Source organism: Gopherus flavomarginatus, chromosome 2 (assembly GCF_025201925.1).
Source record: "Gopherus flavomarginatus isolate rGopFla2 chromosome 2, rGopFla2.mat.asm, whole genome shotgun sequence".
Lineage (NCBI taxonomy): Eukaryota > Metazoa > Chordata > Testudines > Testudinidae > Gopherus > Gopherus flavomarginatus.
Genome location: NC_066618.1, coordinates 180,367,795 through 180,392,665, shown reverse-complemented (window position 1 = coordinate 180,392,665; position 24,871 = coordinate 180,367,795). Strand labels below are relative to the sequence as shown.

Here is a 24,871-nt window from a genome sequence, read left to right as displayed (position 1 = left end):
CTTCCCTCCCATCCGTCCAGCTAACATGGTGCGCTGAGTCTCCCAAGTCGTCAGAAAGTCTCTTTCAGGGAAAATAAGCTCAGTGACTACAACCTAACCATTACAGCATGAGGCTCTCTTACCTGTGTGAGTGAGCATGTGGCGCTGCAGGGAACTCGCCCACGGAAAGACTCGGGGACAGTAAGGACAGGTGATTTTTTGCAGGCAGTTTGAGTAAGCACTCCTCTTTCCTCTCAGCAGCTTATCGTCGGCAGTTTCTCTCTCGTCTTCACTTGTTCCGTTTCTGTCAGCTTCCTCTTTGAAATCATCATTGGACTGCAGAAATGGACTAAATTTATTAGTGTCTGTGGTAGCTAGCATCTTCTCTATGCTAGCGAACTCTCCGCTTGACTCCAGGTCCACACCACTGCTCGCTTTAGGCTTGTTTTTCGTTCCTTTCTTCCTACCTCTTTTCTTAGCCAATCCAGCATCAGCAACATGAGACTTCTCTGGAACATTTGGATCTGCCTTCTGAGTAAGGTCACTGAGAAGGCTGGAATCTTTCTGGATACCCATTGTGATTGTCGCTTTTGGTTTGGAGTTCCCTGATTTATCAGAACCAGTGGAGCTGCTGGCTGCCTTGGGACTGGAGTCTGTTACCTCTGTTTTCAGCAAAGCAGGAGCAGAAGACACAGATGAAATGATCTGGGCAATGGAAGCCAGAGGTGGCAGCTCTTTAGTTACCGGAGGCTTTGGCAAAAGAGGTGGTGGCTTAGGCCTCAAGGGTCGCAGCAAGCCAGGGTTGCCAAGAAGAGCTGGGGAAATGATTGGGACAGTCAAATGCAAGGGACCCTTCAGTGTCTGGGAATGTTTGAGGGCTCCATTTTTCTCCACGCTCCCGTTGGTACTGAAGGCCAGAGGGGACTGCAGACAGTTATAGAGCTTGTCGCTATTCTCAGAAACTTGGTCTTGTTTCTTGGCTTCACTCTGGACATCATCTTTATCCTTCTTGAGGGCTTTGGGAATTGACAGGTCTATGGGCTCCATGGAGCAGTCATAGTGAGACAAGGAAGAGGTGCCAAACAGGTTCTCCTGCTTCACTTGCACCGTGCTTAAGTTTTTGTTCTTTTGTGAGAAGTCTAAGGGCTCGTCAAAGTCCATCGCGAAATTATTTGCAGGTTCAAGTTTGATTGGAACATGAGAAGGTGCCCCCCGCAAAAAGCCATTCTGTGATTCCAGGAAAGACGTGATGGACTTGCGGTCCATGTAAGTGCTGTCCTCCAGTAGTGGAGGGTCTGCCTGGTTCTCCTGCGGACTGCAGTCCACTGCCAGGATGTAGTTCTCTATCTCTCTCTCTTGCACATGTAAGTGTTGCTTGAGGATATGGTGAATGCAGTTTCGCTTGGCTGAGAAGGCAGTGCCGCACTCTTTGCACTCAAACGGCTTCCTCTTCTGGCAGCCGCTGTGAGTCCTCATGTGGATGCGCAGGGCGCGATAATGCTTGAGGTCCTCACCGCAGAATTTGCACACTGTGTCAGGGGAGCAGAAAGCATCCACCATCTCTGCTGCATTGCTGGTGACATACTCAATGTTCTTTTCTATGTCCTTCCTGGTCACTTTGAGGTGCTTTTTGCGCAGGTGCCTCTCACAGTTGGCTTTCACTGTGAAAGGGTAGTGGCAAATTTTACAGATGTACGGCCTCTCTCCACTGTGCGTCCGCAGGTGCCGAATCAGTGCTGCCTTGTCAGCTGCAATGTATTCACAGATGTTGCACTGGTAAGGGGAGATGCCCAAGTGAGAGCGAATGTGAGCCCTCAAGACACCAGAGAAGGCGAATACCTGGTCGCAGAAGCGACACGGGTACAAGACTTTCCTCATTGCTGGTGCTTTCTTGTTTGCGGCCCCTGCAATGATGGCCTTGAGGTCCCCTTCTGTGACCTCTTGCTTGATCTTGGCTTCCATACTCAAAGGCAACAGGGCTTCTATGATACTGTCTTGTTCCAGCTGTGTTTTCATTTCGTGCTGACTCAGTGGCTCTGTCTTGGGCTGAGGGAATAACTGTGAAGAAGGACTGGATTTGTTTCCTGATTTGGACTGCGTAAGGTGAGCCCTGGAAGCGGACTCCACAGAGTTTTTGATCAGCCTCAGTGGCGGCGGGGGAAGGCTTGGACTGATGCACCCAGGCGAGGCTTGCTGTGCACTGATCAGTGGAGGTGGCGTAGAGGTTGCTACAACTGTTCGAGGAGCCACCAAGGGCTTTGGCTTTAGTGGAGGCATATGCTTGAAAATAGACTGCACAGGGACAGCAGGTGCCTTAGAAAGTGGCGGAAGACTTATCTGAGGAGGAGCTGAAGAAGCCATCTTTAAGATCTGCTGAATGTCAGCCAGTTCGATGGCAGACTCGTTGGAGATGGGTTTGACCACAATACTGCTGTCGGGCTGAATGATAAAGCCCTTCTGGAAAGGCTGCAGCGACAGAAGCTTCATGTTCTCTTTTGTAGGCGGAAGGACCGAAAAAGAACCTCCCATGGAAGCAGCTTCCAGAGCAGACATGTTCAGCAGGCTAGAGCTGCCAGGTTCCTGAGGTAGGTTACTCTTCAGTGTTCTAAGCTGCATTTCTCGGACCTCGTCTTGCATAACCTCCTCCTGTTTGACAGGCTTGATGTCTTTGGTGTGCTGTAGGCCCAAGGACGCCATGTAGACTTTCTGGTCTGGGTTCTCCCCAGCTGGGGTCTTTACCTGCAGTTTGTGCTTTTCTTTTCCCTGATCAACCATATGGGTTTGTGTGTGCAGTTTGAGTGCCGAATGCATGGGGAATGCCTTGTTACACGTCTCGCAAATAAACCGATGAAATTCACTGATGCATCTTCGCAGATTCGTTTCACACCACACCTACAAGATAGCCACAAAATAACGTAACTGACCTAGTATTTGAATTATAATGCCTAAATATCAAACAAGCCTTATGCAGAAAAAGAAAACAAATTTCACTTCTCCCCCTCTCAAGAGATTGCAAATTTTATGGCAAACTTTCTTTTCCAGTGTAAACTAACCTTTTTCAGAACATGAAAATTATTTTTTTAAATATCCCTTTATATAGACAATCAAATAATATCCACCAGAAGTTAACAAGTAATTTTATTAACAAAGGAGAAATTTAAAGGGGGGAAGGGGGACAAAAAAGAGGAGAGAGGTTTACAGCAAGTGAAGTTTATGTAAATTTATTGTAAAACACCTCGTAGGGGCATGTATGTAAATTCATGCATACTTTTATTAAGGTATATGTGAATTAAACGTAGCCCTCAGGCTATTCTCAATGTTGCTAGTACTGCCCATGTGCGGCAAAGTTTGTCCACCATTATTTTATACATTCCAGGCTTATTCCAGGACACCATTTGCAAACAGACAGAGGGCTAGCACTATGTTTACAGAATCTACATTTTTGTTTATTCTGGTATCCTCCAGGGCCTGCAACTCAGACAGGCAGGGATAGCAAAATAATGTTTCTAAAAAGACAACATAAGTTTATGCCCAACAATTCCTCACCCTTTAAAGAAAGGTAAATTCTATGCAGAATCCTGGAGAATGCTTAGATTACATTTTTGCATACTTAAAATCATGTGTGTGAGTGTGTATATAAAATATACATGTAGTGGTGATAATTATGCGATAAACTGCATTAATATGAACCTATGACTACATCATCTGCTTTCTGCCTACTAATCCAGCTCTTCCAGGACTAAATCTAACTTTCCAAACTCCTGAGCAATATAGTAATAAAAAATAATAAAATAAATCAACCTGTCAAAAAATGTTCCCTTCTTTCCTGAATGTGAAATTCCTTCATAAAACCCACACCAATCTGAGATGCAGATTGGGACAGTCCTGCACCAGTGATAGAATTTAAGTCTACTACAGGGGTAGGCAAACTTTTTGGCCCAAGGGCCACATCGGGGAACAGAAATTGTATGGTGGGCCATGAATGCTCAGAAAATTGGGGTTGGGGGGAAGGAGGGGGTGTGGGCTCTGAGGTGTGGATAAAAGCTTTGGGGTGCAGGAGGGTGCGTGCTCCATGCTGGGATCGAGGTGTTTGCAGGGCGGGAGGGGGATCAGGGCTGGGACAGGGGGTTGGGGCATGGGAAGAGGCTCAGGGGGTGCAGGCTCCGAGCAGTGTTTACCTCGAGTGGCTCCCAGAAGCAGTAGCATGTCCCTTCTCCAGCTCCTAGGTGTAGGCGCAGCCAGGAAGCTCTGCATGCTACCCCATCTGCAGGCACCGCTCCTTCAGCTCCTGTTGGAGTGTGTAGGATCTGAAGAAGGGACATGCCACTGCTTCCAGGAGCCACGCAGTGTGGACCTGAGCCTGCGGACTCAGGGTCGAGCCACATGGTACGGCCCTGACCGGAGAGGGGTCGAGCCGCGTGGTGGGCTGGCTTAAAATGGCTCGCAGGCCAGATGCGGCAAGTAGTTCGCCCACCCCTGGTCTAGTATCTTGCAACACACCAGAGCTAGAAAACAGAGATTAATCCCGCTGGGAAGGAGAGATTACCAGCTTCCTAATGGGGCAGTCACTGAACCTGGATGGTCCTGAAGTATTGGACTTTTAAGTCAGGACCTTTCAGTATACAAAATTCTATTTCAGGTCTTTTTTTGAGAGGGACTATAAATATATTAATTTTAATGTTCTTCTCCTTGTGAGCCCTCTACATTTGGACACATGGTAATTAAGCCAGGTGGGCTTTGCAAGTAGAAGGATATAAACAAGATTTCCAGTGCAAAATTTTACAACTCAAAAATATTTACAAAATGCTTTTTCTGTAAATTCTGTAGTACGTTCAGAATTCATGCAGGTATGGGAGTAGTGTAAAAGTTTTTATAGGCACACATTTGGGGGAACTGTCTAACCTCACTCAAGGTGTCGCCACGCACAATATAAATTTCACAAACTGACAAAATCTCTATACCACACCAAAATGTGCATATAAAGAGCAGAGCAAAGCCTATCACGTATTCCTGACTCTATCATGTGTCTTTTATAGGTATTTTAAATGTGGAACAAAACTAATTTTTGGGGGGGAACTGAGGGGAGGAGCAGAGATTAATTTTTAACAGCCCCAAAAGTTTTCCTTTAAAAAAAATTATAAAAAACCTTTAACGAACTAACCTAAAAGGCATCCTCCAAGACGCCACTTGAGATCTAACATTGAGAGGAAAATTGTGGAATCTAAAAAGGTTGAATATGTTCTATAGCTTTCCACTAAACCATCTAAGTTAGTCTCTGCATTACCCAATACACAATCCTTCAATTAATTCAACAGATAAGCATGGCTGCAATTTTCAGAGCTAGGGATATATAATACCTGAGAAATGCGGGGGAATTTCCTACAGGAGAAGTCTGTGAATCCCAAATCATGGAATCCTGCTGGAATTGAAGGATTGTTCTGAATGAAAGGCTTTCCCAATGGGTCTCTTGGAAGCTGCTTGTGAATAACTGCATTATGACGCAGCAAACCCCGATGAGTGCGAAAGGTAATACAACAAGTGTCACACCTGGAAAAAAAGGAACATAGTAAAAAGTCACAGAGTGATTTTAAGTGTAAGGAGAATGGTCATCTCTTTACACTGGACGCGGTGTCTTTTCTGTCATGCTAACAACTTGGTAACAGTAAATAAAGTTGTGGCCCATAAAATGCTTAGCAAAACAAACAGGACAGTTTTTAATCACAGTCACTTTCTACCAGCTTCTGGCTAGTACAGTAAGTTCACAGGAAGTTCGAAGAATGCAGCACATGTAACCTGAATGTCACATGTTAATGGACAGTTAAGAGAGACTCCGGACCACAGCATGCTGACACTGTTCCCATTGTCTCAAACAATCTACTTTGATAGCTTTATGTTGTTTAGTTTAAGTACAAATTCTGGGACTCAAGTGCTGTAAAATCTTAAAATTGTAGTTGTGGGGAAGGAAGGGATGAGAAGTCAAACTCAATTCAGCAAGCACCAAAAATCATATACTAATAGCCTTTTTAATTGTTGTTCACTGTACTACAGAATTTCTATTGACCCTATCAACAAGCCTCTATGTATGAAATAGCAGAAACTGTTTTATACCCCACATTGTCATACTTTCATGGTTTTTCTAAAGTTACACCACTACCTCAAACTTTCTTTTATAGTAGAGCAGGGATCAGCAATCTTTGGCATGCAGCCCACTAGGGCCAGGCCAGTTTGTTTACCTGCCGTGTCCGCAGGTTTGGCCAATTGTGGCTCCCACTGGCCGCAGTTCACTGCTCCAGGCCAACGGCGGCTGTGGGAAGGGCGGCCAGCACATCCCTTGGCCCATGCCGCTTCCCACAGCCCCCATTGGCCTGGAGTGGTGAACCGCGGCCAGTGGGAGCCGCAGTCGGCTGAACCAGCAGATGCGGCAGGTAAACAAACCGGCCTGGCCCGCCAGGGGGCTTACCCTAGTGGGCTGCATGCCAAAGGTTGCTGGTCCCTGCATTAGAGTATAACCTCTTTGAAAAAAAGCATCTGAAGCAGATTCAAAAGTCTCATATCATACACATACCTCTCATAGTCAATGTATCCCAAAGACTGACACAGGAGTGAACACATTTCTATACCATGCCCACACCAAACAACAGCAATATTTGCACAACACTGACATGCACTATAAATGTCACATTTAAAATTCAGTTTTCAGAATGCAGCAACATTTAGACAGCATGCCAAGATCAAGTGTAAATAACTTGAATAAATATATGGTATCCTAGATTTATACCATAAAGAAGAATTAAAATCTCAACAGTGTAAATACACCTCTACCCAGATATAAAAAGTGACCCGATACAACACAAATTTGGATATAACGCGGTAAAGCAGAGCTCTGGGCGGGTGGGGCTGCGCACTCCGGTGGATCAAAGCAAGTTTGATATAACACGGTTTCACCTATAACGCGATAAGATTTTTTGCCTCCTGAGGACAGCGTAATATCGCGGTAGAGATGTGGTAAGCAAAACATTCACATTGAATTCAAACAAAGACAGATCACTTCTATCAGCAGTACCTTGCCGCTATACTTTCAACTTTGCATTAAGATGTCAGTTTCACAGAAGCAAATGCCAATGAATAACAGTAATTTAGACCCTGCCAGTGGAAATTGTATTAGTAATATTTGTACGTTAAACCCTATTCTTGCATTCCTGCTATGCTGTGCTCCAGAGTCAGGTTTTCTGCAATAAGAGACTTACTCACAAAACAAACAGTGTTCAAGTCATTTGTCCCTTAAACTGCGCATAAGAAGAATTTTTTTGACATATGCCATTACTAATACTGCAGAATCCCATTAATGAAAAAAGTGTTTTAAAAAAAATCACTAGCTGGTCTTCTAACCTGATTTCTGCTACACCTTACCTAAATGCATAGCAGTTTTACTGAAAGCACAGTTACTGTCTTGAAGGTAAGAAAATATCCTGCAATTGGAAAGACAAGGTCCTAAAACAGTCCCTTTCTGTCCTGACCCCTAACTCACTGCCACTGGTGCTCTTTTTATCACTTTGCAAACTTTCATGGAACATTTTTTTTTTAAATTCTTCTCTGAAAATAAAGAGATAACCAAGTCACCCACAAAGTAGCTGACCTCATATTCCCCAAGTGCTGAAAGAAATGAGTGTGAAGTATATAACACACTGCTTTTGTTATCATGCTGTGTAGAAGGATAGGACATGATTATTATGCTCTTGAGTTTTAATCTGCTTTATCTCCACTGTCAGTGCACTTGCATATTACCTTAATAATTACTGCCACAATACTGTCTGCATTCAATTAAATATGGAATCACGCACATTTACAAAGCAATTGTTTACTTCAAGGGCTCTGATAAATGTGATGACAACCTTTGGTCATGCTAGAGAAATACCTATGTGTTAAGAGTTCTTAATATCATAAATTTGCAGCTGTTCTGTTACTGAGTCTGTGATACCTGTTATTCTATGATGTAAAGTTTTGTCTTTTTTTTTTAAAAAAAACTAAACAAAACACCAAAACAAATCCCATGTGTGAGACCACATGGGAAGGACGGCATCGAGGGTTAAATAATTACCAAAAGAACTTGTATAAACATAGAGGCATAAACTCTTAGAAAGGATGAAATGTCAAACATGAAAGCAAAAGAGTGTCATCAGTAACTTTCCATGGTGCCAGAACAGAGAAATAAACTTTAAAGTATTGTATGTATTACTACATATGGTTCCATGGCTTGCAATACAACTTAGCTACTTTGAAATTAATGTTAGTCTGCTCAGAAAGTTCATTCTGCCGTGTCTTATTATTATTTATTTGTACTGTGGTAATGCCAGTAGTCTCCAATCATAGATCAAAGCCACAAACACACACGTTTGATAGAAATAAATTTTGTTTTCTATACACTCTATCCTTTCAGATACAATATATCCTAAAGCACACTTTATAAAGGGCTGAGTTAAATACAGGTAAGAGATGTGCCTGGAGGCAAACACGGCAGCTATTATCACTCTGCAATAGCTCTGACACAGCTCTTTGCATTAAAATCTGTTTTACTGAGGCAGGAAACAGAGAGCATAGAGTTTTCTTTTAGTATTTTCAAATGGTGCCATAAATTCTTTAACTACCACCTGAACAAACTAAATAGGAATAAAAAGGTCTTCTCTCCATTTAACGTGTCATCTGAAAGACAGCACAGCTAATGGAGCAGCAGTGCCTCATACAGTACCACAGCATCTGGACAGAACACAGAGTTCTGGAGGGAGTGCTAACAACAGCCAGTTCAGGCTGACACCTCAATGATGCATTGCAGTCCTACCATCTTATGCCCACTGTGTGTGTGATCTATACTGGTTGCCTTTATTCTGTCCTTGTTAGGTTTTCAGGGCTGCCCAGAGGATTCAGGGGGCCTGGGGCAAAGCAATTTCAGGGGTCTCTTCCATAAAAAAAATTTGCAATACTGTATTCTCGTGGGAGTCCCTGCAGGCCCCGGGGGCAAACTGCCCCACTTACCCCCCTGGGCAGCCCTGTAGGTTTTAGAGGTCTTGTCTGAAACAATACACAAGAGTTTTCCTTTGAGCAGAGTCCTGATAGCTATCTGTGCTCTCCTACACCACCTACAGTCTTAAGGATTTGCAAGTATTGCCTCATATTGGCAAGAGACCTGGTTGAAAAATGGCAAATGTTTTCCATTAAATATTAAAAAGAAAAAAAAAAAGTAGAAAAAATTTTGGATTTTCACAACTGAATTTTCTTGCTCCCTTCCTTCTTCCACGCTGGTGGACAGGGAGAGAAAGAGGAAAGAAAAAGGTTACATGATTTTTTATTTGGTTGGAAAACCCTTTTTGTTCATTAAATGTTTTGACAAAAATTTCATGACCAGCTCTAGTTGGCAGGCAATATTGCCATTGCTATGCTGGGTCCTAGGATGTATAAATCACTGTCCCTTGACTGAACATCTTAAAGCACTACTGGAGCTGTATGAGACAGTCAATACAGTGGAGACAAAGGCATGCCCTGCTCTCCTCCCTCTGATGCAACACACAGATTCTCTTGTGGTTCAGACTCCTCCATCTCACAGACAGAAACAAAGGTTCAGGCAGTGAGTCAGAGAGGAAGGATCTCAGGATTTAAATCGCAGAGTGTAGTGAATAAAAATTCTGTCTCACACTCAACACCTGTTGACATGGCTTCAACTTAGAAAGCTGAAATAAAACCGGCATGAAAAGCCATCACCCAGAAACTTTTGGAACAGCCTCTATCAGCCAGAGACACTTAACTCCAACAGGTCACTCCTAATGCCTCCAGAGCTAACTCTTGGCACCTTGTTTCTAAAATGCTCTCCAAGGACAACGAAGGTCATTGTAAACCCATTCCTGATGCAGAACAATGCAGATAGAGCTGTAGGCTCTTAAGGTCTCCCAGGATTTGCAAACCTCACTTGGGATTGTCAGTCTTCATTACAGATTCAATGTATAGCCATTTTGCCCAACATTGTGGGTGACAGTTTTTTCATTAACTGCCAAGGACCTCTGAACTCTTTGTGTACAATTAATTTCGTTTTCAATGCAATGGCACTACAGCTGTACAAATGAATGCCAATTCTATGACAAAGACATACAGATATTGCTATACTTTATATTGTAACTGATAGGGGAAGTTTCAAATTATACTGGTGATTGGTCAATAACACACTAAATATCTTCAGATTATTCCATTTTAAAATAAGTTGTCAAGTTTGACAATACACCACACTGTACTATTTTTTTTTTACATTTATTTCATGTGTTTAATTTAGGAAGCCAGGCCTTTATCTTTTTGCTTTATGGACAACATTATCTTTCATCTTTTAAATGAAAAACCACATACAAATGCAATTTTTCTATCTGGAAACCATATTCCTAAGAAGTAAAGAAAATAGTTTAGGAGAACGCTTAATGTTTTTTTAACCTGTGCTTAATGGCTTTGGAAAGAGTATGAAAAGTCTGACATGTCAAATAAAGCATTTGAAACACATGGCAAATGTCACAATGAATAAGAAACTCATTACAATCGAACAAGTATGCCTCATGCCAATTGCCAAGTTAAATAAGGATGGGACGATTACCTAAAACACAGATAAAAGTCCATGAAGGATTTTAGTGGTGTGACACCTGAACATCTGAAAGAGGTAAAGATGCTGTATTTGCAAAACAGGTTTCTAGCTGTACTTGATGTAGGCTGGAATTGTTTTAGAATTTCCTAACGTGCTGTAGTTTTCTATAAATATGAATGCAAAGTGAACTTTATCTCTGCAACCGAATAGCCTTCTCCAACTAGAGGCAACTAAGCGAACAAGAAAAAAGAATAGTTGCAGTGAATCCGTGACTGTTTCATAATGGGCCTCATTTTCAATCACCTTGCACCTTGTGCTGTCATTCAGATCTAAGCAAAATGGATGTAAAACACTAACATTCTCATCTGGTAGCATTTTATACCTACTTTACATTGGTGTAAAATGCTAGAGAGGGGAGAAACAGGCTCCAGAAGTTACAAGTGCCAACCCATAATGTAGATGTGAAACACCAATGTAAATTGGGGTTGACTTGGAGCTTAATCCCCATCTTTGTGTCAATGCAGCATATCTACATTATTATAGTAGGGGTTTGCAAGAGTAGTCACACTGGTGCAAATTATCTTAATGCAAACAAGCCCTAAATTTACAAATGTGAGGAAGAAAATGTATCATTTAAAGGAAAACGCCGGTGTGGAAACAATAATTAACATAAAAAAACACTTTCATGTCCTTTTGAGAAGAAGTCAACTCTGGGTAGCTTGCTCATGAGGCAAGCCAAGATGTGTAGCATTTATGACTAAAGTATGTATGCAAGAGAGGTTTACATAAGCAGGGCCTAGTCATTATCTTATTCTCTGGGCTAATTCTAATTTGTCAGCAATGTAAATAAATTTTTAACAATAAAAAAAATGGAATGTCTCTCTAAAACAAGATGCAGAATCACCTTTATGTATAGTTTACTGTAATTTTTAAGTAAAGGACAGTACAGGAAAATAGCAGATTCTAATTTGAACTCTTACAATTTTCAATTTCAGTAATCAATGTCTTTCAAATTCTAAATTATTATACCTCTACCATTCTGTTATTGAGAAATTAAAACAAATACTAGCCTCTGCTTTACGTAAGACCTAGATTAAAGCAATGTTGAAACGTTCCAGAAGCTTAAGCTTCTGGATCTATAGCAGAAGATGACTAAAAAGTAAAATTCTCAGAGCTGTGTGGATCAAAACAAAGCTGATGTGCAAGTATGGAAGCAAACAAAAGCTATGTTAATTTCCAGTTTCCATTTAAAGCAGGTTTAAAAAATGCATGACATTTTTCCATACCAATTTTGCCCTTTTCTAGCCAATATTTTAAGTGACTGTCACTTAAATTAAAACAAACTAGTTATAAAAAAAACATAATCTATGACAGAATCCTTAACACAAAGCTACACTAAATAAATCACCCAGCTCCTCTCACTTGAATCCCCAATGTGTCAGTATTCTTAAGTTTTAATTCATATGGCATTGCTCTGTTTTCTAGTTCACAGCATCTTTAGGATTAATGCCATCTTTTTTAAGGCCAATTGCAAAATACCGTGCTGGCATTTTTCAAGGATAATGGAACAAGGTAGGGAGGTTACGGAAGATGGTGTGTGGATGTGGTAGGAGAGAGAATGATTACACCTTCTCATCTAATTTCTTACTTCAAATGCAAAGGTGGGAAAAGGAGTGCAGGGGAATCACAGTTCTAACACTGATCATTTCAACTGTGGAGAAGGCTGTAATCCCCCTCCCCCTTTTTTTTAAATTTAAAATTTTCACATTTTGTCTGTAAAGTCCTTATCAAGTGACAGACATTCCTTCTTGAAAGGATTTCATTGTTCACATTTTACATCTCTTGCCTCCTCTTCTAGGGAGAGATGGGGCAGAAGAAGAATGAGTTGGTTTATGCTGTTTTTTAGCCCCACCCAGTTGCAGACATTCAACTCCTTTCTGGACAACCCCCTTCCCTCCCCTGCCTTCCTACCCACAGCCTTGAAAAATGATGTCAAACAGCTGCTCTAATCTCTTCCAGTTGCTGGTAGACAGAGTGATGGAACAGTGGCAGCTCTCTGACCACGGCTGCTGTCTCCCACTCAGCTACAGTCACAGATGTCTAATACATGCCTTCCCTCATTCTCTACCTTTCCAACAAGACAACTCCATCTTTTTTAACCCAGACTCAGTGCGGTATGAACACAGAGCAAAAGCCTGAAAAATTTGCTTATTAACAGTTAGTACAAAAGCTGTACATTACAATACTACACCATGCAAAAATACACAGAGCACAACGCTGAAGAGAGACGTCCCTTGTATAGCAAGGGAGGTTTCTGACATAGCAGACTAGGCCTCTAATGCAAGCAGCTCTAGTTAAATCAACAAAGGTGGGGCTTTTATTTTAACTTTTCCCTCATTCTCCATGGCCTGTTCTCTTTTGCTTTTACTTCTTCTCCTTCCCTTTCAACCTCCTTCTTCCTCCCTCCCCCGATAAAAACAAAACAAAAAAACCCACCCCCCATCCCACCCCCGACCTTGGATGCAGTAAGGCTGGAACCATTTCATCAGACATTCTATTTATAGGATGATGCTTAGCAAGGGCACAATGCTATGTACATTCCAAACGCTGCACATTACTCTTGCAGTCTGGACCAATGTGTAGAAGCGTGTGCAGCTCTGATATAAACCAGGGTGACGTTCCAAAGACAGTATTTTAGAACTTGCTGGTATGCAGCAGAGTCAGTTTCAGCATTAATATATCATGATTCCCATACTCAAAGTAACTCAGGTGAAGCTGACCATTACCAGATAAAATCACAAGTTACTTTTTGAACAGATTACTCGGTTAGTCCCCAGACTTTTAAAAAATAAGGGGAGGAAAGACTTCACATTTCTGGCAGCATCTTAATGAATTCTGTTTTCTAGCAAATGACTGAATTTTGTAACGTCAAGACAGATTCTGACATCTCTACTCGGGTAGAGATGTGCCTCAGTCTGCAAGTGGCCTCACTGATTTCAATGGAATTATTTATGGAGTAAGGTACTACTTAGCATGAATAGGAGGAGACAGAATATGGCCCATAGTTATTTGTACAACAAAAAATGTAGCTCATTTTCTTATAATTAAGTTTATAACTTTGGCCCTACAATCACAGAATATCAGGGTTGGAAGGGACCTCAGGAGGTCATCTAGTCCATTCCTCCTGCTCAAAGGAGGACCAATCCCCAACTAACACTAAAAGATAAGCATCAAGAAAGCTGCTTGACCGAATCACAGAGCTAGAACTACACCTGACCAGAAACAATTTTGATCAGTTTTTTTTTAAAAAAGAACTACTACAAATGTATCAAATGTATAGGGTTCAGCACCAAATGGCCACAAAAATCTTCATTTGCACAACACACAGATGGGTAAATGTATAGACGTGCCTATGGGCACACAAATGCAATTTTACCTCTTGCACTCTCCTTTGAAAATCCAGTGCTTTGTGTATCACAATGTTCCTTTCAAATACCCAGTAGTTGCATATTTTAAAAAGCTTTTGCAGAAATTAACAAAGGATATTTGCTACAGAAAAGGGCCCCAATAAATGTTCTCTCTCACTACATTACTTAGGAAGGAAGCAGATCTCTTTCCAAGAGCTGGTCTATACTAGAACTGCTCTCTGTTGATGACAACAGGTGTCAGCACTGGGTGCAGCTGAACCTGTACTGAACATGGCTTGCCCTTGCCTGTACTTGCAGCTAAACCATGCTCAATACCTGTTCAGCTGCTCCCCTGCTGATGCTGTCACTAGCACCACGTAGTCTTTTTAATGCAACAAACCCTGGGAGATGGGATGGACTAGAACACTAACGACCTGCTATACCAGCCTCAACCCCTTCCCCCCACACTAAGCTCCTTTCTGTAGTACACTCAGCACGTCATCCTGTTTCTATTCTCATAACCAAGCTAGATATTCAACACCCTGTGACATCCTACACAGCTTCACATAGGGGATGTCCTCTCTGCATCCCCTCACTATCTGATATCCTATCCAGCAGCTTCAGATTCCCAGGCTCACAGCATATTGAGATTCCTGATGTGACCGTGCAGCCTCTATGTCTGAGCAGGACTCAAGTGCTCTGCAGAATTTCCTCGTTCTTTTTTAAATAAAAACACTAGAGTGCACTGTAGCTAAAATCCTAGTCTGTTCTGACAAATCAGCACCAGGACAGATGCTCTAATAAACCTCACCTTGTTTTATTACTCAGTTTTATTTTATTTAGTCAGTGAACAGATGCATTCTCCAGCTTGGCTGCATGGGTTTTTGTTGTTTTTTTGTTTGGGGTTTTTTTTGTTTCCTTGAGATCATTAGGAATTACTTTCCGCCACAGTTTATTGTTTGCTTACAGGACTTACCAGTATGAAGCCAGCCTCTGATCTCAGTCACATGGGTGACTCAAATCAGCTCATTGGCATTATTCTGGATTTAAACTGGTGTAAAGGACATCAGAATCTGGTTCGTTGTTTCTATCAGCAGGACATTGTTTAAACTCTTCAAGCAAGCAGCTCTTGTGACAGAACAGGATGTCAGTGAATTGAACTGACAATGGCATGCAACTGACCCCTTTGGCTTAAAGCCTTTAGCTACACCCTGTCTAGTAGCAGTTTCGGGGGAGGGATAGCTCAGTGGTTTGAGCATTGGCCTGCTAAACCCAACGTTGTGAGTTCAATCCAATTACGAATCTGGGGCAAAAATCAGTACTTGGTCTTGCTAGTGAAGGCAAGGGGCTGGACTCAATGGTCCCTTCCAGTTCTAGGAGATAGGACTAGGTTGGGTAAACTATTCTCACTAATGCAATTTAAAATGATGACTATAATTACAAGGGTGGAATGGCAGGGTTCTTAACTTGCTAAAACCAGAAGGAAGGAGTCTGTGGGTGCATCTATGATGGAATATTTCATACCTGTCCTCCAGCACTTGGCAATAGTGTATGTCCTTGTGTATAGTGGGCTCAGGATTATTCCGCACAATGTTATGAAAGCAATTTTCAGATTTACAATGTGCTGAAAAGGCTTGGACCTGATTTATGCTTGCACAGATACTAGAAAACGGGCATGAAACTCTATAGTGTTACACAGAGCATGCGTCTCTGGTATTGCGTGCTACTTCAGGTAGCAGCGTCATGTAAGCAGACAAACGCAGAAGTTTGGGTCTTGGCAAATACGTAAATTATTTTCATCAGCATTTTGTTTTCAAATGCATTTATTTTGTCATTTTAAAGTCTACAGATATACCCTAGATAAATATAAATGATTTGTGATTTTAAACAAGTCTTTTTGTTGTTGTTTACAATCATTTCAGTGCACTTTAAGAAAATCCTACAATTCAGTCTCCTGGCTAGTTTCTTTCTTGGTTGCTGATTAAAGGAACCATCATAACAAAGGGCAAAAATATACTCCTGTAAATGTGAAATAGTCTAGATACTTTTAAAAAGTTTCATGACTTTGTTTATCAAGTATAATTTTGAAAACAACCACAGAGGCCGTTTCACCATGGCTTGACTTCAGTGGGACTACTCACATGCTTAAAGTTAAGCACTCCTATAAGCTTTTGCAGGATTGAGGCCTGATACTGCCTCTCTGTGCAGCATCCTGCCACCTACAACAGGTGTTGCCAGGAAGTGTAACAAACCCAGCCTGACCTGAATTGCAAGCCTGGGCCCATCTCTGGGATACAGGAACTGATTTCTTCCTCCTATGTGATGTCATACCACCAGGATTCCATGGTTTGAATACAAAAGTTCAATAAGTAATTATTCTGCTTAGACAGTGCTGGGAACACCACCTAAAGTTAGTATTTTCCATTTTAGGCAAATCTAAGACCCAATTTTCAGCTGCTTACAACTGTACAAAACTTTCATTGTTTGGTCTGAAATTTTCCCTTGCCTGGTGTCTGCCTCCAGCTGAACTTTTTGTGAAAAGTTTTCGAAAAATGGATCCGCTGATTAGGAAAAACTGACATCTTCCCAAACTTCATTTTCAGAATGTTAGTAAGTGCTCACAACTGTTTTGTTGAGACGCTCTGGCACAGTGGTTCTCAAACTTTTGTACAGGTGACCCCTTTCACATAGCAAGCCTCTGAATGCGACCCCCCCCACATTATAAATTAAACTTTTTTATATATTTAACACCATTATAAATGCTGGAGGCAAAGCAGGGTTTGGGATGGAAGCTGACAGCTCGAACCCCCCATGTAATAACTTCATGATCCCCTGAGGGGTTCCGACCCCCAGTTTGAGAACCCCTGTTCTAGCACATCCATGACATTTGAAATTTGGCATGAGGTGTGCTGCCCAAGGGTGCCTTCACTACCTTTCTGAAAATCTATCCAAATTTGGTTGAGTTATAAGCGTAATAAAAATAATCTTTTTTAAAAAAATCACTGCTCTGACACTGTCAGCAGAAGTTTGTAAGATTTCATCTAAGAGCCTTCTACAGTTACCAGTTACTCCATTAGCTCAAGTGGTAAATGTCTTTACAATGGATTTAAAGTTCACAAGCCTGCTGATAACCCATGGGGAACAATATGTTCCACATCATGGAATTTCTATTTTATCAGTTTGCTAGGGTCCTGTAAAGAAGTTCAGAGTTTATGATCCTGCATGTAAAGGAACTGTCTTGAATGGCCCAAAAGAGCGCATTTTTCAATCAAGTTAGCTCAGTTAAGCTAGTTTTTAACAAAACAAAAACGCTCTCTGAAGACTCGTTAAGATGCAGGCCAACACATCTGAAGCCACAAGAGCTCCTCTCGCAGCTGATGTAATTAAATAAAAATATATATTTATTGTAAAGCGTTTGGGGTAGGGAAAAGGGTCATTGTGTGAAGCTGTGAAGAAGGAAAAATTAAAAGCTCTTTCAACTGTGGGTACAGGTAGAACTGAAGACGACGGGGAGGGGAATAAAGGCTAACCTTTGGTTAGAGTACAATCAAGTGAAGAGATTTTTGGTGTACATACTTAAAAAAAACCCAAAACCCTCACACTTTACGTTAAGCCTGTTCCATTGTACTTGCCAAAGGAAAGAAGAGAAACCTCACGCACTGCCTCTAGAGATTTCTCCTCAGGAAATCCTCATGTCTCATACTTCTTGAGTTTTGCTGGTGCTGCTGATGCAGTCATGAGTTGTCCATCAGGTGACATTTACAGGCATTTTTCCATGTCTGACAGCAACAGGGAGCCACAAAAGATTCCAGAGAAGTAAACCTCTGTGTGAGATTTCTCCTTTTCCCTGTTGGCTGTGTAGCATTTCTCAGTTCAGCTAATTATATCAATGCTCGGATACAAACTCACCAAAATAGCTGGAGCCCTGCAGAGAAATCACTGGCTTCTTTAAATAATCGAAGCAGGGGAGGAAGAGGATAAAAAAAGCACTGTTGTGCCACCTCCCACTGATAATGGACACTGCGAGACAGTGAGACAATGTTGCTCTATCCAACTAATGTTGCTAATTAGGGTGTGGCTTCCAGAGAGTTCAATGGGATGAGAGGCTACCCAGGGAGGTTAATTCCATGAAGGAGCTGCACTACCTCAAGCCAATTGTTAGCATAACAAAGGGCTCTATTTATTGCCCAAAGGGTAGAGCAGTTCTTACCGTAATTATCAGACAAAGATGCAGGATTTAAGATTTTACATAATCAAAAGGTACTTTCCCAAAAGGAGCTCTCCTCACATAATCAATGGATTAAGTATTGTTTATTCTGCTGTAAGTAAACAATGAGGTACTCACAGCTCTGAGGCTTTGCATAAACAAGACAGGAAGACAACGTCCTGTGTCTCTTTCTTTCATTTTGAACAGCTAACCCTCTGATTTAAAGCTGGGAGGGGTAAAGGCCCACCCTGTAAATTACAGTGTCTCATATGCTGACCCAGAGGCTACAAGCCACTGGGCAGTGTTCCCTTTCCTAATTCTTACAAGCAAAAGGGTGTGAGAGAGGCTCTGTTTACACAAGAACCTTTCTGAAAAATGACCTCCTGCTGCTAACACCAGTGCAACGCTAAATCTACATGATATGGTGATTAAAAACCACCAGCAAAATTTTTCTTGTACAGTGTTTATGCCTCTGCATCCACTAGGAGAGCTATATTGGTGACCTAGATGGTGGGCAAAGGCTAGTGCACTCAGTTTCACAGCATTTGTATGTATGTGGAGGACAGAATAGTCTTACAACAATAAACACAGACTCTGAAAAATCAGACAATGTGGGAAATTTTAAAAAAACACAAAACGTAGTCTACTATTGGGAAATTTCCCACATCCCAATAATCGATGGCCAGTCACTGACGCAAGTGCCTCAGTACAGACCCCATGTATAGGCAAGGAAGCCATGGTTTAGACTGGTAAAGTATCACTGTGTTTCAGGCAGGGTACACCATATTTGTCTTTGTCTAGACTAGGAGAAGTATGCATTGCTGCAGCTACACTGGTGGCAGGCCCTTGACAGCCTCAAGGATTTTTGCTTTTAACTTAAGACGACAAATAAAAGCGGGTATCTTTTGCTTCCCTGCACTGCAGTGACAGCACAACCAGCTGCCGTGGCTATCACATCCATGCCCTTTCCCCTTGTTTTTGTTTTTTTAAATTAAAAATCTCTAATTTGATTAAAACCTAATACTTCACGGGGGACCAGTCTGCTATATTGGGCCAGCCCAGGTCAAACAATGCCCTGGGGCTTGTCTAGACTAGGATGAAAGGTGGATTTTTAAAACATGTTAGCTCGCGGCGTTTCAAGGTTAGCTGGCCAAGGTGAGCCATAAGCACTAGCATTTTAGAAAGTGTTAAAACATTTTACAAATACCCCTTTTATCCTTCTGTGGATAAGCTCTCAACCAGCAGCCTCACTCCAGCACATTCCCACAGAGTCTGCTCTCTGTGTCTCGTAGCTAAGGAAACTTCAGTCCTGCCCAGGAAGCACAACTGCACTAGCGTGAGGAGCATAAATGGGACCTGCGTGAGTCACTACTGCCAGGCTACAAGGAGAGCCTATCCCCACATGGCAGCAGATTATGCTGCTCCCAAGGCAGAGGGCTAGCTATGCTGCTACCTTCTATCCATTCTCTGGAGCAACAGAATCCATCTCGCTCAGCTTAACTAAGTACAGGCTCATGAAGACATCATGGCTCCATACAAGCTCTAGAACTGAGCCATCAATGACATGCTGACTATACTGACATGCTCAGTTACCTGCTCAATAAGTGCATTCTGTGGAGTGATTATCTCAGCCCTCCTTAGGCAGGAGGAGGAGGGGAATATATAGAATACTGGCAGAAGCATCATTTGCTACTTTGTACTATGTATATTTAAAATATACTGGACTTATTTATTAGTAAACCCTGTTTAAAGAATTAACAGTTTTGCTGGATTAAATTTAGAAAAAAGCACTTCGCCCTTTCCCCCACTAAGGACTACAAATACTTGTGATTCCTTTTAAGCGTCTTTTATATATTTTGACAGAGTAATATCATGATAGTGTGACTATGGATAATATCTGATGTGATTTTAAGTTTATTTGCAATACAATCTATCTGATCTAACAAAAAGTTTCACTCCAACCCTGCCCCGCACCATCCAGTAGAAAAACAAATCCTCAGAAACAGAAATATTTTCAGAAGGGTAAAGAGTCAAATCAACAAAGGTGTCCAAATACTCTGTACATGAGATGCTCTTCAGATATAAACTTAAAATGCAGCCATTGCTCAAGAGTTTGATTTACTGATGTTCCTAAAGGGGAGATATTTGATTTCTAAGTATTTAAACCAGACTTGAAATCTGTGTTATTTATGTCCTCATGCATTTGGATTTATCTTTTTCTGCTATAAAAAACAGGAAATGTCACAGCAATCACTCGGACAAAAAATCAAACATTCTCAACCAAATGAAATGACAACAAAAAAAATTGTCTAACTGTCAATTTTTCCTCCTTTAACCACTATTTGATACTTCACATTTCAAAAGGTAAAGGAAAAAAAAAAGTGCACATTTTTGGTAAGGTCGCTTCTTATACATGGGAATTCCCCTGCCCATATTCAATCTAATTTAAAATAAAAATCATTTCTTCATGACTGGCTACTATAACCATCCTCTCCATCCCATCCTTCTTCTTTCCTCCACCCGTAAAAGAGGGGAGTCAGTTAGTAATGAACACTTATAACAGGTTTTCAAAACACTCTGTCCATAGAGCTGGTCGAAATTTTACAAATTTCAAGTTGTTTTTCCATCAAAAATTTGATTTTTGACAGCTTCCTCCCCTGCCCAATTCATGAGTTTTTCCAAACACTGAATTAAGCATCACAGCATCCCTGAGAGACAATCTGTACTATTTCTCATTTACAGATGGGGAACCTGGGGCAGAAGGGTTAAGCAACATGTTCGAAGCCACAAATGGAGTCCGTTAACAGTGTAAAAGGTGAAATGGAACCTCCCACACCCTCCTCTGTTGACAGGGAGCATGTCCAAGCCTATTTCTTACCTCAGTGAGGTATCTGGATGGGTCTCCATATGGGTCTCCAGCCCATACTTGCATACAAATTCTTTGAAACACACTGGACAACGATAAACTTCCTCCTCAGCCTTCTTCTCCACTTCACTGGACTGAGCCTCCTCGACAACCTTCAGAGAGATGAAAACGCCCGTCACAAGGACTACACTCAGTGAGCCAAACATGCAATCCAGACAGAGTCTTTCTGTCACAATGTACTAGCCCATGACTTTGCTACAGGCTACTGAAAATGACTCACTCCAGAGAGACACAGACTGCTGCTGGATCAATAAGATACATTAGCTAAATGTTGACTAGTCCTTTAGAACGTACGGCTGCATCACCTCAGATAATCATCTCTTGTGAAAACTAAACAATTTATAAACAACTTTAACAGAGAAGAAAATGCGCACGTGAGATGTTCAACTTTGCTGACCATTTAACTAGCATCATTACCCCTCCCCCATCACAAACCAGGCTGTCAGTCTAGGTTATTTATACCAATGAATCACTGCCAGCCTCTGACTCAAGTGATCCAAAGAAGAGCAGTAAAATTGTTCATGTTTTCTACAGACATCTAATTACAGGAAAAAAAGAATGCACCGAAGCAAGCGATGTCTACACTGAGTTATTGCTAGCCTAAGGAAGGTATAAAGGGCCACTGTCAAGTTAAATTTGGCATCAAATGTATGTTTTGTATAAACCAGCTGTTATGAAACTAAAGCCCAATAGAAATATTATATTTAAAAAATGCCAATAGCAACTTATTTTTTTGAAATAAAATGAATATTTCCTTGCAGCGTTTGAAGCGTAAACACTGCAGCAGCATGGACTACAAACCAACTATAAAATTTCCAGAGAAAAAATTTAAACTGTTGTCAAGATTGAAAGTAAATATTAGTGATTTGAGCTTTAAAAGCCTTCCAAGACTGTTAGGTTTATCAAAAAAATAACACAATCCTCCAGCCATCAGACTGAGTTTCAGCCTAAATGGGTAATTTATTCTCCATCTAATTTTCATTGTCCAAATTGAAATGCAAAAAGGAAAAAAAAGCTTAAATAGTGAAATGTAAAAGAGATGTTGAAATTCTTTCAATTTGAATAATTTAAGATGTTAACACAGGTAAGAACATCTGTGTTTTAAAAATATATATGATTTTAACTTAACAGTGTTTTCTGGATAGGTTCTTTCATGCACTATTAGGTAAATATCAGATGCGAGAGGTTAGGAAATCAAAATGGTGAAAATGGTGGTCAGGAAGAGATTCTGCAACATGCATTGTAAAGAACCTTTTTTGCTGGGGTTCGTTCCTCTCTGTCTGTCTCAGGCTCATGACTAAGTTTCCTCTTACAGGACAATCGTCTGCGCTTCAGAGGAGATGGGGGAGTAGTACTTGCAGTGCTGTTTGGATCCTTCTCGTGAATCTTCATGTGTCTAAGTAGGAGAGAGAGGAAGACAGCCTTTCAGCACCCAGATCAGGATTCTGAAATTCAGCATAGTTTTAATCCACATACCATTCCAAATATTTGACTTCAAGTAATAAACACAACTCCCATAAACCCGATTGTGCTTTTCAAGCAACACATAATGTAGGGCCTTATCCTACAAATGCTTACTACCGAGTGCACAAGCAGTCTCATTAGTAACTGTCTGCAAGATGGGGCCCTTAAAATTCATTCATGCTAGATGGCAAGAACCCTTCTTTCCCACGTCAGAACGTACATCAGCTGAAAATGGAAATCACATGGCTTAAGGAAGCATTACAAACTTGTGAATATGTCGTATACATTTATGAAAATATGAAGTCCCCACATTTTGATTTTTACAGCTTAAAATTTATAAAACAAGGTCAATCTTGTTCTATGTATCTTGCAACTCTGCTAACTGTACCAGGCATGCTTATAAACCTCCATATTACCAAAAAAAAAAATTGTAATATACTCATGTTTCACAGAAACCAGCGGGAGTGGTCTTTATTTTACTGAAAAAGATTGGTTTATAAAAAGCACAGATGCATTTTAAAGTTGGAAATAATCATGCACTTATAGACACTAATTTATAAAATGCAGAGTTCGGTTCCTCCAATGAAAGTTAAATCGATTTTTCAGGTTAACCAAGGCCTTTATTCTATAACACGTGGGAGGAAATGCAGGCCATTAACTCATGTCACCTTGGCCAAATCACTTGAACAATCTGTGCCTCAGTTTCCCCATCTGTAATATGGAAATCATGGTCATCCACCTTTACGAGGTGCTGAGAGACCCTTGGATGAAAAAGAGTAAGCATCATTATATCATAGAGGATATTATAAATAAGTAAAAAGCCCACTGAACAAACCCAGGGATGTTCAGTCACAGGAAATATTGTACCACTTATAAAAGTGTTTCTTTTAACAACAAATATTTTTGGCTTACATTGTACTAAAATTCAAAAAGCACCTAACTGACTTAGGCGCCTGGGTCTCATTTAACATTTATAGCAACTTAGGCTCCTAAGTCACTGGGTATATTTGGAAATATTACTCCTACTGGTTTAGTCACTGTTTCCAGACAATACTAAAAGGCAATTGGTCCTGGTCTACACTGGTAATTAAGGCTGGAATTTTCCAATGGGATTTGGGCACCTCACTCCCTTATTGCACCATTTAACTTTATTATGCACAATTGTGTTCAATTGTGACAAAGTTTACAATCTTCTAGACAAACCTTATATCTTCCTGCAACTGGCTGGCTGAAAACACAATCAATTATTTTGAAGGCTGCCTACATGTGAATCACCTAACATTTTAAATTAATGTTACTTTTAGACGCCAGGTGCATGACATATGAACATAACATAATGAATCAAACTGACCCCTGCTGCAACTCCATTAAAGCCAAATGGGATGAGTCTGACCCAACATGTTTTACATATGTTTATTTCCTTTTCACAACATCTGAACCTTGAACACACACACACACACACACACACACACACACACACACACACACACACACACACGGGCTTGACTATTGTCTTGCTTAGAGTGGTGTAACATCAGGAGTAACTCCATGTTTAGTCAATAGGATTACATTGATGTAAAACAGGTGCAAGATCAAAAGTGATCCTGCAAGGTGCTGACTGCTTTGAATTCCCAATGAAATCAAGGAGACGACACTCTTCACGGGATCTGTCCCCCCCCAGGTCAAGATTATGGCTTCTTCTTTGCACCCACACAGGGGATGTAAGGTGCTCCTTTGCTTTGCCCCCCTCCATCAGCCACAATACAGGAAAGAGGGAAGAGGAAGCAGCTACACAGGGGGGCAGAGAGTGGGCAGAACCTTGACTCTGCACAGCCCCCTTCCCCACACACTGTGCTGGCCAGCAGTCTGGGAAAGGAATCTGTACGAGGTAAGATAAATAACAGACTCCACTGGAGCATGGGGAAGTAAACCCGAGGACCCAAATTGTACCTCAGACAGCAAAGCAACTATGCGCTGCCCCTTCTTTAGGGCATGCAATTACCCCCCAACTGAGTACATAAATGTCCTATTCCTAGCTCATATTTATGGCAAATATGTGAAACAGCTTCTCCAGATTTGCACAGTCTAGTAAATTCAATTATTCTTTTCATTATTCTAGGTCAGCTTGTTAAAAAAAAAAATGGAAACGAGAGTCTACAGGCAAAAGGCCTAGGTGCACTGAGGTCAGTCAGATCTCTCCCAGCCGGGTTTCTCATTTATTTATTTATTTTTTGCCATTGCTCTAGTTCCCTGCTCCAACCAAGCCAACCCCCGAG

The 24,871-nt window shown here is 41.2% G+C and overlaps 1 protein-coding gene across 1 annotated transcript in view; it reads right to left on the bottom strand.

Annotated features, from left to right (window-relative positions):
• RREB1 (ras responsive element binding protein 1) overlaps window positions 1-24,871 on the bottom strand; it is a 142,263-nt gene that overhangs the window by 20,420 nt on the left and 96,972 nt on the right. The window contains 4 exon segments of the mRNA XM_050939820.1: window positions 123-2,871; window positions 5,337-5,526; window positions 21,084-21,223; window positions 22,383-22,527. Coding sequence (XP_050795777.1) covers window positions 123-2,871; window positions 5,337-5,526; window positions 21,084-21,223; window positions 22,383-22,527 — 3,224 coding nt within the window.